Source organism: Neurospora tetraspora (assembly GCF_033439725.1).
Source record: "Neurospora tetraspora strain CBS 560.94 chromosome Unknown B0H65scaffold_2, whole genome shotgun sequence".
NCBI lineage: Eukaryota > Fungi > Ascomycota > Sordariomycetes > Sordariales > Sordariaceae > Neurospora > Neurospora tetraspora.
In genome coordinates this window covers 5,657,570-5,673,271 of record NW_026944384.1, presented here as the reverse complement: position 1 = coordinate 5,673,271, position 15,702 = coordinate 5,657,570, and the positions used below count along the sequence as shown (strand labels likewise).

At 47.5% G+C, this 15,702-nt stretch overlaps 4 protein-coding genes across 4 annotated transcripts; 3 read left to right on the top strand and 1 right to left on the bottom strand.

The window, feature by feature from the left end:
- The first annotated feature begins 4,434 nt into the window (after positions 1-4,434).
- B0H65DRAFT_136179 (chitin synthase I) lies at positions 4,435-7,560 on the top strand. Its single transcript, XM_062820873.1, has 3 exons — positions 4,435-4,841; positions 4,901-6,696; positions 6,758-7,560. Exons 1-3 carry the CDS (start codon positions 4,686-4,688, stop codon positions 7,470-7,472), a joined length of 2,667 nt encoding a protein of 888 aa, XP_062685124.1. The 5' UTR covers positions 4,435-4,685; the 3' UTR covers positions 7,473-7,560.
- A 1,645-nt stretch (positions 7,561-9,205) lies between these two features.
- B0H65DRAFT_136126 (uncharacterized protein) lies at positions 9,206-10,386 on the top strand. Its single transcript, XM_062820872.1, has one exon. It carries the CDS (start codon positions 9,331-9,333, stop codon positions 10,234-10,236), a length of 906 nt encoding a protein of 301 aa, XP_062685123.1. The 5' UTR covers positions 9,206-9,330; the 3' UTR covers positions 10,237-10,386.
- Positions 10,387-12,304: 1,918 nt separating this feature from the next.
- B0H65DRAFT_136119 (uncharacterized protein) lies at positions 12,305-12,762 on the bottom strand. Its single transcript, XM_062820871.1, has one exon. The coding sequence runs from the start codon at positions 12,623-12,625 to the stop codon at positions 12,353-12,355; it is 273 nt and encodes a 90-aa protein (XP_062685122.1). The 5' UTR covers positions 12,626-12,762; the 3' UTR covers positions 12,305-12,352.
- A 1,402-nt stretch (positions 12,763-14,164) lies between these two features.
- Positions 14,165-15,176, top strand: B0H65DRAFT_136114 (uncharacterized protein). The gene has a single exon (XM_062820870.1). It carries the CDS (start codon positions 14,364-14,366, stop codon positions 14,826-14,828), a length of 465 nt encoding a protein of 154 aa, XP_062685121.1. The 5' UTR covers positions 14,165-14,363; the 3' UTR covers positions 14,829-15,176.
- The last annotated feature ends 526 nt before the right edge of the window (positions 15,177-15,702 follow it).

Here is a 15,702-nt window from a genome sequence, read left to right as displayed (position 1 = left end):
TAATCTTACCGTTCTATATATAATCCGAAGTTAAACTTATATATAAGGTAGTCTAAGTAGTCTTTTTTTTTAAATATAATTAATTTAGATTCATTATTTATTTTTATTTAGTTTTTAAATTTAGGGTTAATTTTTAAATAAATAGAAATATTAAAAATTAATCATTTTTATACTATTTATTATAAGTTCATTAAGATATAATATTTAGATTTCTTTTCATCTATATTAATTCTAAAATTAGTTATAGACTAGTTTAGGACTAATTTTACTAAATACTTTGTAAGGCAAAAAATAATAATTAAAAAATAATTATTAAAACTTTTATATCAATTATTTGATTGTTATAAAGTTCTTACCTTTGAATTTGCTTCTTATATAAATATTATATATTATTATTTAACTGGTTATTTTTATATTATTTTATAAGATATTTAGTAAAATTAATCCTAAACTAGTTCTTAACTAATCTTAAATTAGTATAAATAAAAATAAATTTATGAAATACTTGTGAAATGACAAGTCCAACCCAATCAGGCAACTGACTTGGGGGAAGACTTATTACTCACGGGTAGACTTGCGGCCAAATTAGACTCTACTAAATAAGTCAAACTTAGGCAAACAAATCCAAATCTTCGACCCTAACTTGAGGCAAGCTCAAATCAGGCAGACTTAGACTTATAAATCGGATTCGGAGAGTCTGCTCCCTATGGCTAGTCTTTCTCTAGCATTATTAGAATTATGATCATCTTTCACATCTGCCAGTTAGACTTACGTGATCTTTCTGCATTTTATAATACTTATATAAACAATTCATTCAAAATTAATTAAGAATTAATTTAGGACTAGTCTTACTAAATAACTTATAAAATAATAAGAAAATAACAAAAACTTAATTATTAAGACCTTAATTCAATATTTATTTTAATATACTCTTAGCGCTCTCTATATAATTCGAAGTTAGACCTATATATAAAGTAGTCTACGCGGGGGGTTTTTACCCAGGAAACACGGTTTTTCCTCCCAGCTTTGACCGACAAAGAACCGCATGCCCAAATGGGCGACTAGTTAGATAGACAATCAGCGTGAATAAGATCATTATTATTATTATAAAGTAGTCTAAATATTTTAATTTTTAAGATATAATATAAAGAATTTGAAATTTATGAAAGTATAATTGATAGAAATTTATTATTTACTTTTATTTGATTTTTGAGTTTAAGGTTCATTTTCAATTTAATATAAATATTAATTATTAATTATTTCTATATTATATATTTTAAATATATTAAAACGTAATATACAAATTCATTTTCATTTATACTAATTCAAGCTTAATTAACAACTAATTTAAGACTAGTTTTACTAAATACCTTATAAGATAGTAAGACAATGACCAAAAACCCTATATTAAACCCTTTATATTAGTTATTTATTTTTTATAAAATTCCTACCTTTAAATTTTATTTTTAAAGAAATATTATATATTAATATTAAACTAGTTATTTTCTTACTATCTTATAAGGTATTTGGTAAGACTAATTCTAAATTAGTCCTTACCCAATTTTAAATTAATATAAATAAAAATAAACTTAAATATTATATTTTAATAATTCTTTATTTTCTTATTATCTTATAGAGTATTTAGTAAAACTAGTTTTAAACTAGCTCTTAATTAATATTAAATTTGCATAAATAAAAATAAGCTTAAATATTATATTTCAATAGATTAATAAATTTATATTAGTTATTTGTTTTTTTAAAAAATGCTTACTTCTAAATTTTCTTTTTAAATAAATATTATATATTAATATTAGACTAGTCTTATATTAATATAACTTTATATAAATAATATAAGATTTAATCTATTTTCTAAAATATAATATAAAGAACTTAGAACTTTAGAAAGTATAATTAATTTACATTTATTATTAGTTTTTATTTAATTCTTAAATTTAAGGTTTCATTTTAAATAAATATAAATATTAAAAACTAATTTATATTTTAAATATATACTTCCTATTTTTAATATTTATAAATATATATTTTATATAATATTAAGCAAATATAAAATTCAGTTTCATTCTACTAATGAACTAGATGTATTCTTAATTATATTACATAAATTAATTCCATACTTGCCTATAACTAATCCTAGACTAGTCTTCTCAATTAGGCAATATTTAGTTCGAACAAGCAAATTTATGTAGGCATCAAAATTGTTAATAGAGTACAGTGTGAATTCAAGTCTTGGCACACTCCTTTGTGCTCCGAGTGTGATCCGATGTCTGTCTTGGCATGGTCTTGGCGCTCCGATTAGGGGCCGAGGTCAGACCCATGGGTGAGCTGAGCTGGGTGCTCACCAAGGCGCGATGCCAAGTTTGGTGTTGTTGGCCGCGCGCCACAAGCCAGGGCCCAGGGGACCCTTTGACCAAAGCTTGTCCCCACCAGGCTTGTCCAAATGGATTGGTTCCACACGAACGGAGATATGTATCAAGGTCCAGTGTCAAGGTGTGGTATCAAACATTGCTCTTGTCCCCCTGTGCCGGCCCTGGTAATATTTCTCGAAAAGGGACCGAAGCTTGAACAGAAGAAGGTTTTGGGTGAAATGAGGAAGGGGGAGGGAGTGCATTGCATTGGTTTTGTAACTTTGTGGTCCAAGTTTGATATCCAGCAAGCACCACATATCAAAGACTTGTTAGTTGCTAGACTACATACCTAAAACCCCGGCTCCCTCCCTCACCTCCATCCCGCACATCGTTGTCTTTCCTTCCCACTGCTGATCTCTCTCTCTCTCTCCAAACGTCAAAAAGCACAGATGGGGCAAAGAAGTTCTAAAAGTGCCGATCCGGAGTGAGGCCGTTCAACGAGATGAATCCCCAAGGGGAAGAGGTTCGCTTGTTAAAATGGCAAATTTGATGTCGTTACTTGTCCAAGTGGACCACCGGCACCGAGAGCGAGCCGAGTCGAGATGGACTGGTCTGGTCCATTGGATGCCCTGTCTGAGCGCTGGCCTGGCGGGAAGCTACAGGGAAGCTGCTTCTGCTGCGGATGATCCTGACAGACAGCGCCTCTTTGGATGAGCTGAGTCTCTGATTAAAGGCACAGAACAAACTGTTGATTGCTTTGTATCATTCGTTGACAGCGACTGATAAACGGAAACTTCCAAGGTGAACATGGGAAAAAGAACATGGAAATTAAGGAAAGATAGACCAGAAATCCTGGCATAATTGACTAGTCCCCCACAGGCTAAGCAGGCTTGGCAGGCTTCAACCCCTCCGTGGGACCCCCCTCAAGAGGCTTAAACTTTTGGCGAATGCACCAATCACGAGCTGCGCCTTGAGGGAAACAGTCAGTGGAGCGACGTCACACGGCTCTCTTCTTGACATGACCCCTGTGGTCCGTGCGACCCATGTCGATTTCGAGGACGGCATCCACTGCGACCAGCCCCCCAGAGTTAGACCGTGGACGAGACGACCCCCCCGGACGGGATCATCTGCCATTCGCGCCGTCGCGGTCCTGGCAACACATTCATCAGCTTGAAACTCGAGATCTTCCTCTGTTTTTTTTTTTCCTCTTCTCTCTGTCCAGTCGTCGCCGAACCAAGTCGCAATATCAGCCCGTCTCTTTTCGTCCCGTCCCGTCCTCTTTTTTTGCTCCTGGATTTCCCGTGTCTCTTTGGCGAGAAGGGGTCCAGTAAGAGGAAAGAGATCCGGCATTGGCATTGGCATTGGGCACTTCAGTCTCGAACTTACCCCTCGATACCCCAAACACCCTGTCAACGTCCTTCCCTGTCAACCATCAACCTATCCACGCCGCGCGGACACCAGCTTGTCTCGACAACTGCAAGCAACCGAAAAGAACAAACAAGCAAGACGGACGGCATAACACTGCCCAAGGGAGGATACCAACAACGTGGTTGGGAGAAGGGCCTTGACGGCCGCGGCGCATTCCAAACATACACAAGCGACTGAGACTTGTGACGAACACCCGCGCCAAACCTTCAAACAACACTTCCTCGAGAGAGAGATCAACATACCCCATACATCCCATCTCTCTCCCTCCAGCTTCCCCGGAGGATCACGGAGTAAATAACCAGCAACCGTAACCCGTTAAACACCCCTCCAAATCCCGGCACCATGTCGTACAATCGATTAGGCAAGTCTACTTCCATCTGTTCTGCCATGAACCACCCGCTCTACATCCCTCGATACCTTGACATCAAACAAACACCAAGACGCCAAGTGGGACTGTCACTCCTTTGAACCCTTCCAATATCCCAAACCACATTCCTTCCTCAGGGTCCATACCCCTTGCTCCCTTGGCAACTTCATGGGTCTAAGAGTTCGTCTTGGAGGCCTACCTACCTCGAGACCGGACCCCAGCCTGGCTCTCTTTACTCTCGGGACAACCTCAAAGTTGTCAAGAGAAAAGGGATTTGTTTCTTGCCTGGCGCAAGTACTACACAGCCCATCTCGAGAGTCTTTGCTCCTACATACATACTGCAAGACCCTTGCGCAACGAGTCGCATTGTGCCTTGCCTTGCCTGGCCTTACACTTAGCCACCGCGCGCGTCCGGGCGCGCATATGATTGCCTCCTAGCAAGACAGTCGGTGATAGCTTGAAACCTCTACTCTAACACTTTCTCTTCAACTTGTCTAGACGACGACTTCTACGAAAGTCACCCAATGGATCCTCGAATGCATAGGGAGCCCTCGCCGGCCCATCCCATACAGCCAGGCTACCAGTTGGAGGACAACCCGTACCACCACCAGCAAGGTTTCGATATCCCGGCCGGTCCTGGGAGATACAGTCCTGGAGATGCGCTACACATTCAGACTCCTGTGAGTATAACTGGGAATGCGCGAAGCTATGGGAAACAAGATACTAATGCGCTGAGCAGCAACCGGTTGAGGGAATGGGCGGATACCATGCCCCGGGCCAACAGTATACCCCTGACTACGCCGTGAACCCGGAAGCGCACCACGATGCCTACTACAACCAGCCCTACGAGCCTCAAGTTGGCCATGATCCATATGCCGCAGCTCCAACACCCCCGGTGGCCGGATACCAGGCGCACGACGACCAACGGCCCATGTTGATGCATACCGATTCGCAAGTCGGCCAGAGCGATCCTTACCACGACGAGCCCCAGCCGCCAACAAACAATGCGCCCATCAAGAGGTGGAAGACAGTGAAGCAGGTGCTTTTGTACCGCGGTAACTTGGTGTTGGATTGTCCCATCCCCCCAAAGCTGCTAAACCAGCTACCCCACGGCGAGCGTGACGAGTTCACCCACATGAGATACTCGGCTGCCACCTGCGACCCTTCGGAATTCTACGAGGAGAACTTTACTCTGCGCCAGAAGCTCTTCAGCAAGCCTAGGCACACGGAGCTGTTCATTGTCGTAACCATGTACAACGAGGACGAGATTCTCTTTGCGCGCACCATGATGGGTGTCTTCAAAAACGTCGAGTACATGTGCAAGCGGACGGAAAGTAAGACCTGGGGCAAGGACGCCTGGAAGAAGATCGTGGTGTGCGTCGTCAGCGACGGTCGTGCCAAGATCAACCCGAGAACGAGAGCGTTGTTGGCCGGTATGGGCGTCTTCCAGGAGGGTATCGCCAAGCAACAGGTTAACGGAAAGGATGTCACGGCGCATATTTACGAGTACACGACCCAGGTCGGCATGACTATCAAGAACGACGTGGTTCAGCTTATTCCCAAGCAGCAGCCCGTTCAGATGCTGTTCTGCCTCAAGGAAAAGAACCAGAAGAAGATCAACTCGCATCGTTGGTTCTTCCAGGCCTTTGGCCGCGTTTTGGACCCCAATATCTGCGTCCTTATCGACGCCGGTACCAAGCCCGGAGGTAGCTCTATCTACCACCTGTGGAAGGCCTTCGATCTCGAGCCCATGTGCGCCGGCGCCTGCGGTGAGATCAAGGCTATGTTGGGCACGGGCGGCAAGAACCTCATCAACCCGCTCGTCGCCACTCAGAACTTTGAGTACAAGATGAGTAACATTCTCGACAAGCCTCTCGAGTCCGCCTTCGGCTTCATTTCCGTCTTGCCCGGTGCCTTCTCGGCCTACCGCTACGTGGCTTTGCAAAACGACAAGAACGGCCAGGGTCCGCTGGAGAAGTATTTTGCCGGTGAAAAGCTGCACGGCGGCGACGCCGGCATCTTCACGGCCAACATGTACCTCGCCGAAGATCGTATCCTGTGTTTCGAGCTCGTCACCAAGCGCAACTGCCACTGGATCCTCCAGTACGTCAAGTCGGCCACGGGCGAGACCGATGTCCCCGCCGACCTGACCGAACTGATTCTGCAGCGTCGTCGTTGGCTGAACGGTTCCTTCTTCGCGGCTATTTATGCTATTGTCCACTTCCACCAGTTCTTCCGGTCCGACCATTCCTTCTTGCGAAAGATTGCCTTCTTCATCGAGTTCGTGTTCCAGACGGTCAACATGATCTTTGCGTGGTTTGCTATTGGCAACTTCTTCCTCGTGTTCAAGATCTTGACGACGGGTCTGGGCGACCCAAAGTTGTTGGGAAACGTCGGCGAGATTTTGGGCGTTGTTTTCGCGTGGGCGTACGGTGTAACTCTGATAACGTGCTTCGTCTTGTCCATGGGTAATCGACCGGCTGGTTCTCCAAGGTTGTACATGGGTATGGTCATTTTCTGGGCGATTATCTTTATGTACGTTTTCCCCCATCCCCCTTTTGTCTCGCACAGTCAGTCACTAACAGTCCCCTTCCAGCTACCTTATGTTCGCAGCCATCTACATCGCCGTCGTCGCCATCCAAACCGACCTCCAAAAGGGCCTCTCCTTCTCCGACCTCTTCCGAAACGAGCTCTTCTACACCCTCATCGTCTCAGTCGTCTCCACCTACGGCATCTGGTTTATCGCCTCCCTCCTCATGTTCGACCCCTGGCACATGTTCACCTCCATGGTGCAGTACATGCTCCTCTCGCCCACCTACACCAATGTCCTCAACGTCTACGCCTTCTGCAACACCCACGACATCTCCTGGGGAACAAAGGGTGACGACAAGCCCGACAAGCTTCCCTCCGTCAACACCAAGGACGGCGCGGGTAAAACCGATCTTCCCGACGAGGGCGACCTGAACGCCTCGTACGAGCGCGAACTCCAGGTTTTCTCAAGGAAATATGAAAAGCCGGTGACGGCGCCTACGGCGGCCCAGTTGGAGGAGAAGCAGATGGATTATTATCGTGGTGTGAGATCGATGGTCGTGCTGGTGTGGATGATCAGCAACTTTGCGCTGAGCGCGGTGGTGTTGAGTACGGCTGGCCTCGAAAGGATCGATGCGGAGGAAGGGTCGGATGAGCAGGAGAAGAGTAAGAGGGCGACGATTTATATGAGCGTGGTGTTGTGGAGCGTGGCGGTTCTGAGCGGGTTTAAGTTTGTGGGGGCTTGTTGGTTCTTGGTCGTGAGGATGTTTAGGGGCGTTTGAGTTGGAGGGTGATGATGATGTTTGGGGTTGCTGTTTGTTTCTTCTGGAAATGCTGTTACGACATTTTGTTTGTCTTTCGAATCTGCGAGGAGTTCGATGTATTTTTTTATGTGGAATATGTGGGAAGTGAAGTGAACTGGAAAAGACGTTGGGTTTGATATGAGGTGAGGAGTGGATGGATAGATTCAGGACGTGGGGAGTTGAAAGAGATAACTTGGTTGTTCTTGCTTTATCTTGCTTTTTAGCTCAGAGATACCTATTGAGACGTTTTTCATTCATATTGCGCACATTCCTCTTGCATATTCGTGTGGATCGGAGTATCTATCTGTCTTATTTAGCGATGTTGGCTAAAGAAAGTCCTCGCGTAAATACGAAGCCATGATGATACCTATTAGTATTGTAGTCAAAACAATCCGTATCAACACTTCCCTGGTATCGACAGACACCATTTGACCTTTCACTGTGTACCCGCATGTTTAGCCCCTTTGTCTTGGGTTGTCCGATCGTTGACACCATCCATTTATACTACTTTGCTGCTCTCAATTTTGCGTTACCAGTTATTAGATACCACATCAATGGGGAGGGAGCTACTCATTTGTTACATACCTTCAATTTTCGCAACGACTATCTTTGTTAGAATAGATGTGTTTGATCGACGACATATCTATCAGTCTCGGCAGCCATATAGTAGTACACAGACTCATCAATCGCTAGTATTTTTGGAGCACTGTTGTTGTTCTTGTTATTGTACTCAAGTCCAACATTGCGTCTCTTCATTCCGTTCATCCAATTTATCAGCGTCGGTGTTATGCTACGCTCCCTTCTTCCTGCTTCGTTCGACTTTTCCAAGTCTGGTGGATCTAGTCTTCGAGGATATTTTATATCTCGTGGAGAAACCCGAACGGCATACCTAATCTGTGCCATCTGCGTGCGGCCTTTCCCTTACCTTACCTTACCTTACTCAATGGCTGGCTCATAAACGATCATTAAGTAGGTTCTTCTCAATTTGTTTCCTTGAAAATCTTTCGTTCGTGGCCCGTCACGTCCATTATAAGTGGCATTCATTCACTGAAAGAGTCGTACGTACTCGAATATGGTCTAGAATAACGCTCAACAACATGTTCCTGTATGAATTTCTTTTCACTCCCCCCATCGGTGTGGTGTTCCTCTATTGTTTTCACAGATGGGAGATGGGAGATCAACAGGCACACGCAGACACATCAACAGCGGAGACTTGGTTATCTCACAGTACATACGAGGATTCTAACCGTCCGTTGGGATTTTCAAGAAAAAAGCAGCAGCGCTATGTTCACATGTTGCGGGCAGAACACCACCGTGTGATTGATATCTTTGTGCGGAACTACTACCCGTCCACTGCCTGTTTTCTTCTCGGAACCGAACCGAGCCGGATTGACACAGTTCTCCCCCCGTAACGGCTCTCCGGCTTCATCACGGGAATACAAGGATATGAAGGTGAAAGTCACGGGGCGGATAGAATAGGTGTTAACAATGGTCATGAACCTGTCAATCGAGCACCGGAAAAAGATCTATCTACGTTTCCGACGGATAACTTAGGTTCTCAGGAAATCAAGACAGACGGTGTGTGACAACCCAACCCGCCCGCCTGCTCTACGAAGTTAAAGACTCGTTTTCCTTGCGCGAGTTCTTCTCGCTTTTACGTTCTCTCTTCCATCTCGAGTTTCGCTTTTACAAGGCAACATTGCCTGGCTACCTACAGCAGCGTCTGACGCTCGCTCTCTCTGTGGCTTTCCACTGAGCTACCTAGGGAAACAGAGTTGGCAAGTTTTCCTCCCACGTGCCATCCATCCGTGTACTGTATTCTACTCTGGATGTCAGCATGGCATCTCCGGCGTCCGTCTCTAAAGTGAGTAGCTCGATAGTAGTTGCTCGTGGTTCAACGAATGAAACCGACTGGACAGTTAACTACGGGTTGTCTTACCTGGAACCGAACCCAGAGACCGCACCAGGGCATGCGATAGATAGCAAGCGAGGATACAAAGATGTGTCGACAAACTCGGCATCGGTGTCGGTATCAACCCGCAGGTCTCCGTCTTACCATGGGACGGACCCTCATCGTCGGCGGAACAGCGGGCGGACGGGCGACATTCTCTCCTTTGCCTTACGTCCTTCCGCCCGAGTTGCAAAATTCAAACTCGAACAGCAAAGACTCGAAAAGACTTCCCGCTTTCGCAACTGCCGTCATGCTCTCCAACCGCACGCAGTACGTAAAACAAAGACAACTTCTCTACAGGCAGATTCCTCGTTGGCAAAGTTCACAGATTTCTCAGAGTCTTTTTCGCCATGTTCTTGGCGGGCAGGCAGACTCTCACGGTTCGCATCTTTTCGTCCTGTCAAAAAGCGAGGCAGGATCCGTTGCTTTTGCGCAATACGCAATGCGCCAAGAATGAAGTCAACTCGAGCTTTCACGATGGCCAAGTCCTGGTGTCCTAGCCAGCATGTCTGTCTGGGCAGAGCTGGGGTTGACCTGGAAAAGCTGGGAAAGGGTAATGCCTCTTCAGTCATTGACCATTCATTCATTGCGATCCCTCTTGCTGAGAAAAAAGATTGTGCGAAAAAAAAAATCTGCTGGTCAGTTGGTCGCAAGATGGGTACTTTCGATTCGGTTAGATTCCTGTCTGAAAAACTTTCAAGAACTTCGAACGGTATGAACCGTATAAACGGGAGGCGGCGAGAAACCCACCCCATGACCATGGGAGATGTAGCGACGAGTAGCGACGAGTAATAAAAGCTGAAGAGGAAGAGGAAAAGATTTTTTCGTGCTGTGCAGTCAGCAGTGTGCTGAGAGAGAAAGTAAGCTAGCGCTGAGACTTTGTGGCGGACTGGTGGGCTTTGCTTGTTCGTTGTCTCGTCGTTCGGCGCTTCCAAGGTCCAGGCGTTTCTGGCGTTGTTGCGTGCTCTTCAAAAAACTTTTTTCTCTTTCTGTTTCCATTGCTGACTTTTGCTTCAGCCGCTGACAACCGCTATTACTTCGCTGGTTTCGCTGGTTTCGCTGGCTTCGCTGGCTGCTGCACCAATCGCTGAATGGAAGTGCCTGGCTCGCCTGGGTGGGAAGGACCGAGGAACATCGAAGACGGAGAAAAAGGAGGCTCTGCAAGTTTGCAACCGAAGCAAAAATGCAAGGTGACCCCAACTACCGCGGAGCCGACCGAAGGTACAGTGGTGGGTGTACCGCTGAAAAATACTGTTGGTTGGTGTCGGTGTGGTTGGCCAAAGCCGAGGAAACCGAAGACGCAAGAATTTCTTGACCTCCCAGTCACACCACACAATGGAAGCAAACCAGAAAAAGTTTGAAATGAGGTTGGAAATATAGCATTCTTAAAATTTCGAGGGATGACAAAGCCAGATCCTGATCATCAATTCGAGATTGGAGAAACAAAGTTTTTCTAGAAAATCCTTATCGCGGGAACAAACCGTTCCTGGCAAGTTTCCCTGTTGGTTCGTTGACCCGGGCCATCGGTTTGGCGTTGACACAGGCATCGGACGGCACCTTATCAGCGCAGGACGGGAGCGAGCGAGCGAGTGAGAAAGGGCGACAGCCCGGCGAGGCGGGAGATAGGGCGGCAGCTTTACCCCGGATTTTCGTTGCAAGCCTCACTCCCGTCTTCCATCTTTTCTGTTGGTCTGTGTGTTGAACGTTCGGCCCACGGCTACCTTGGCAACTTTCTGAACCTCCAGACTCCAGAGGGAGTTCGCATGAATTTGCATGAACGAAGCGAAAGCATGACTCTCATATTTTCATCGACATTAATCCCACGTGGTCTTGCTTTGGGATTGGGCTTTGTTGTGAGGGGAAAGTGGGCTTGTTTCCAATTTCCCATCACGTTGTTTCTCAACTCATCCGCATGACTTGCTTTCACCGTGACTTGGCCCTTGGCTTTGTTCAAAACGAGGGGTAACGTTGGTTTCGTGATCCATCTTGCCGACGATCTTGGTTGAGGGCTTCCGGACTTGGTTTTCCTTTTGAGTCCATCGTGAATTTCCTCCATGTATTACGTTAGATGGTTGGTTTTACTTGGCCGCTACCGATCTCTCTCACTTTCAGCCTGAGCTAACTTTTGGTTTTCATTTCAGGCTCTTTTGCTTCTTCACCATGATGATCCAGGGGCAACACTAGCTGTTTGAACCGTCTCTAGCGGGAGATGACAACAACAAGATGCGTCTCTGTCTCCTCTGCGGCCTCTGCCTCACCATTCCTCGTTTGGGACTCGGACTTGAAGCGGCATGATGGATCTCGTCGAAAAGAGCAAAGAAGCCAGGAGCATTGACCGCATGATCGTTCGCATGATCGTCCAGAATCCGGGGTTGCCGGCACCCGGGCCAACTCTTGGGAGACTTGTGAAGTTGTGCCTGGGAAACTGGAGACCCGCTTCGCCTAGGGAAAAGCTCCTTTTTGCAATGGAGCCGGCGATGGATCACGGATGGATCCCGGGGGAGGGGAAATTTTTCACCAGGTGATCCATTCGATCAGGGCGGTCGATGGGTGGTCGATGTCGAGTGGGAGAAAAAGATTCTGGACCGGGAAACCAGCCGACAGGTTGTGCATGGGCCATTGTGGTGAGAGAAAGAACGGTCACCAGGGGCTTGTTGAGACTTCGAGGTCGCCTCAAACTGTGTCTTTGTCTCTAGCGTCGTCTCTAGCACCGCAACATCAACGCCAGGGCAAAAGAGAAAATAGAAACAAAATAAAACCCAAAGAGGTTCATACACTCCACATGGCGCGTCGCTACACCGCCAAGCACTGAACAAAATAAGAATCATATCGGTGATATTTCAGAGAGAAACCGAGCAAATTTCAGGAACGACTCCAAGACACCCATCACTTCACCAGGGGTAGATGCTCAATGGGGAAACAAAACCACACACAATTTCTCTCGCTTGTTCCGCCATCTGGTACACGTGTACGTGGTGTACGTACACAACTGCTTACGGAGTACGGAGTCCGACATATATCCAACTGACCGCCGCCTTTCACCCCTCAATGCCGTCGGTGGACGGACAGAGGACGGTCTCAGCTCCCCCAAAAAGCCGCCGAGGCATATTGACATTGTGACATCGAGGGGGGCAATGAAGACACTGGCTGACGCGAGATGGCTGACTGGTGGTGCAAACATGCGCAGAAGCAAATGGGAAATGAACAACTGAACACTTCACACAAAGAGCGGCGGCAGTTCACAGCCGAGAGTGACAACGCCAACGTTGAACGACAAATCATCATGGTCGCATCGGCCATGCTTCAGGCTTTGGAGATCACGGCGGGAAGACTGGATCGACGTCCGCCTTTTTGCCAAGCCGAGTAGCCGACCAAGCAGGGCGGCAGCTGCCAGGCGGAATGCTGCGGTCTTGTGTCGCACACCGAAAAAAAGATTTTGGCCCAGAGTCCAGAAATTAGTTTGGTCGCAGCGCTTCGTCACCGTCCCTTGCAGGACGCATGGACCAGATACAAGTACCGCTGGGGTACAGTTTACGTGGATGTACCATACTAAAGATACTCAACTCCAATTCCCAAATTATGGGGTAATGATCTCGTAACAAAAAGTGCTGGTGCGCCTCGTGACTGCCAGACAGGGCCCGCTCTGGGAGTTTCTATGTGCTAAGAAGAAAGCTTGGAATGGACCGTTGTCAACCGTTCGTGGGCCGGCGTGGACTGGGCGTCGACTGCCTCTCGCCATTGGCATTGACTGTCGTGACTGGCATGGCCTTGTCCGCCGCTGCAAAAACAAATTTTCAGCCCAAGCCGCCGTTCAGAGGTCAAGGAGCACCTGACGCACCTGACGCCATTGGTTGGTTGCTTCGTTGCTGTCATTGTCGTCAAACAACGACGGAAACTGTACCACGCACACACCATCCGGACCACCACTTTCACCACCTCCTGTACTGTAACGTACTGCAGAGACACTCGCACAATGGATCATGGCACAGCAGCAACCGCAGATTTTGGCATCTCCGCTTTCTCCACACAAAGTCACGATGTAAATTCAGAGGCAGAGAGGCCAGTCACTACGTTGAGGAAGTCCACGTTGGCTCCGAGGCTCCTCTGCTGCTCCAGTTGCGGTCCATTGTCTCCATTCGCCTTGGATCTTGAAAATTTCGCAATCCGTCCGAGCCCAGTGTGTCCCTGTATTTGTGCCGGTATAAAAAAAAAAAAAAAAGGTACAAAGTACTTGCGAGTAGCGGTTAGGTAGCCGAGAAGCGAGGGAAGGTGCGCCATGTACAAGTCTGGTCTGGACAAAGAGGAGTCATGTGGTTGCCCACTTTGCTTTGCTCACCTGCATTCTGGGTTCAGCACTGGGCAAGCACTGGGCAGCGCTAGGTGGTTCCGTGGTTCCATGGTGTCCCAGTAACGTCCCAGGGAGTGTCACTGTCCCCGGAATTACGGTACCGTCAGAGCACCACTCCACACCAGTTGGGTCCAGTTGGATCCCGCCGGCTGCATCCATGAATCTGCAATAAGACCTTTTTCTTGGCTAGCCTTCCTGGGCCATCCCATCCCCTTCTTCAAAACCCACGAAGCAACGACCCCTCGAGTGACCCCTCTATACCCTCATCTATTAAAAGACCGAATCCCTCAGGATCCGTACCCCTCGTCTCCCGTCTTCCCTACACACGGATCCATATCTTCAGTCTCAACTGCTCGTCTCCGACAAAGACAAGTCTCAACCACACGAACACCTCCACTACTCAGACATCAAACATCCGAATCAGTCAACATACGACACTTCTGTCCTTGACGTACAACCAACTCGGCATCATCACACCACACGCCAAGAACAACCGATAGAGAGTCTCCACACTCTTCTCACAACCACCTCAACCAACAACACCACACATCACATCCAGACAACCGTCACAATGGAGAGGACACCATCGTACACCATCACCGAGCCCCACCCCACGGTGGTGCAAAATACCTACACCAAGGCTGGCCGCGGCGGTGCCGGTAATTTCTTCCGTGCTCCCAAGACCACCCCTTCGACCGGCGTTCCCACCAAGGTCACACCATCAGCACAACCCAGCGCTCCCGCCCGTTTCTACTCGGGCCGCGGTGGCGCCGGCAACGCCCACACCTACACCCAGCGCCCTACCCTTTCTTTCGACGAGGAGTACCAGAGGGCCGAGGTTCGCGAGAAGGCTGCTACCATGGGCTACGTCGGGCGAGGCGGTGCCGGCAACATCTTCAGCACCGTCAGTGACAAGATCAGCATCCGCTCCGAGGGCAGCTCGAGGAGCAGGAATCGTCGCGACTCCGTCAGCACCACCGACAGCCACCGCTCTGGCTTCTGGAGGACGTTGAGCAACCTTGCTCACAAGGGCTAGGAGCCCCGTTCCAACGAAAGAAGCAGGAGGACTCTTTATGAGTGGCGCCTGTCACTGGCAGAGTATGGAGAGAGCAGCAGCGGTTCCAGCATATGCTGCAGCAGCAGGGAGGAAGAAGCGGTCGAAGAAGGTCATGGGATTAGGCATGATGATGCCAACGATGAGAAGGACAGCCACCGAACTGCAACCCAGCGTGCTGGTCTTCGCAGATATCACTCCGAACCCGCTCTTCGACCAAAGTACTTGTCACCCGTGGCAAGCATTCGACGCAACCTATCCCTTGTACCATCATTCTAATACGGCCTTCCTCCTCTTCCTCCTTCTACTTCATACTCTTTCACTTCTACACACACACACACCACTCCATCATCCAACCTATGGACGTTTTTTTTCTACAAATGTTTTATTTCTTCAACATCATTAGCACGGCGTTTTGGGCGGCTTCTGCGATTGTGTATGTCACATCCGGGCCATTGGGTTTTTCAACAACGAAGGGAATCTTATGATGAATCAGGGATTTTGGGCGAGAGTTCACAAAAGAACCAAGCAAAAAAGTTCTTATTTCATTAGCAATCATGTAATGGGGGGGATCTCAGCAAAACAAACGGCGAGAAAGAGAGATATCTCAGACCAACAGCTTTCTTCGGAGAGTTGTTTTCCTTTCACAACACACAAACCACGGCGTGTCGTTGGATCATGGCCAATTCACTCGTTTCTGATTGGTTGGAGCAAAAGGGGGCTCGCGGTTGTGTTGGTGGCTGCCAAGAAAAATTAAGGGTTCATCTCTTGGTTCTTTCTGCAGCGCTGACGCTCCCCGCAAAAAACCAAAGAGCCTCCTCAGCTCCTTACACATCATCCCAACGACACAAGGGAA

Bases quoted from the DNA above. Each gene is read 5' to 3' on its own strand.
- B0H65DRAFT_136179 (XM_062820873.1), top strand. From the start codon at position 4,686: ATGGATCCTCGAATGCATAGGGAGCCCTCGCCGGCCCATCCCATACAG. The intron at 4,842-4,900 runs GTGAGTATAACT...TGCGCTGAGCAG, and splicing joins CGCTACACATTCAGACTCCT to CAACCGGTTGAGGGAATGGG. The intron at 6,697-6,757 runs GTACGTTTTCCC...GTCCCCTTCCAG, and splicing joins TTCTGGGCGATTATCTTTAT to CTACCTTATGTTCGCAGCCA.
- B0H65DRAFT_136126 (XM_062820872.1), top strand. From the start codon at position 9,331: ATGGCATCTCCGGCGTCCGTCTCTAAAGTGAGTAGCTCGATAGTAGTT.
- B0H65DRAFT_136119 (XM_062820871.1), bottom strand. From the start codon at position 12,625: ATGTTTGCACCACCAGTCAGCCATCTCGCGTCAGCCAGTGTCTTCATT.
- B0H65DRAFT_136114 (XM_062820870.1), top strand. From the start codon at position 14,364: ATGGAGAGGACACCATCGTACACCATCACCGAGCCCCACCCCACGGTG.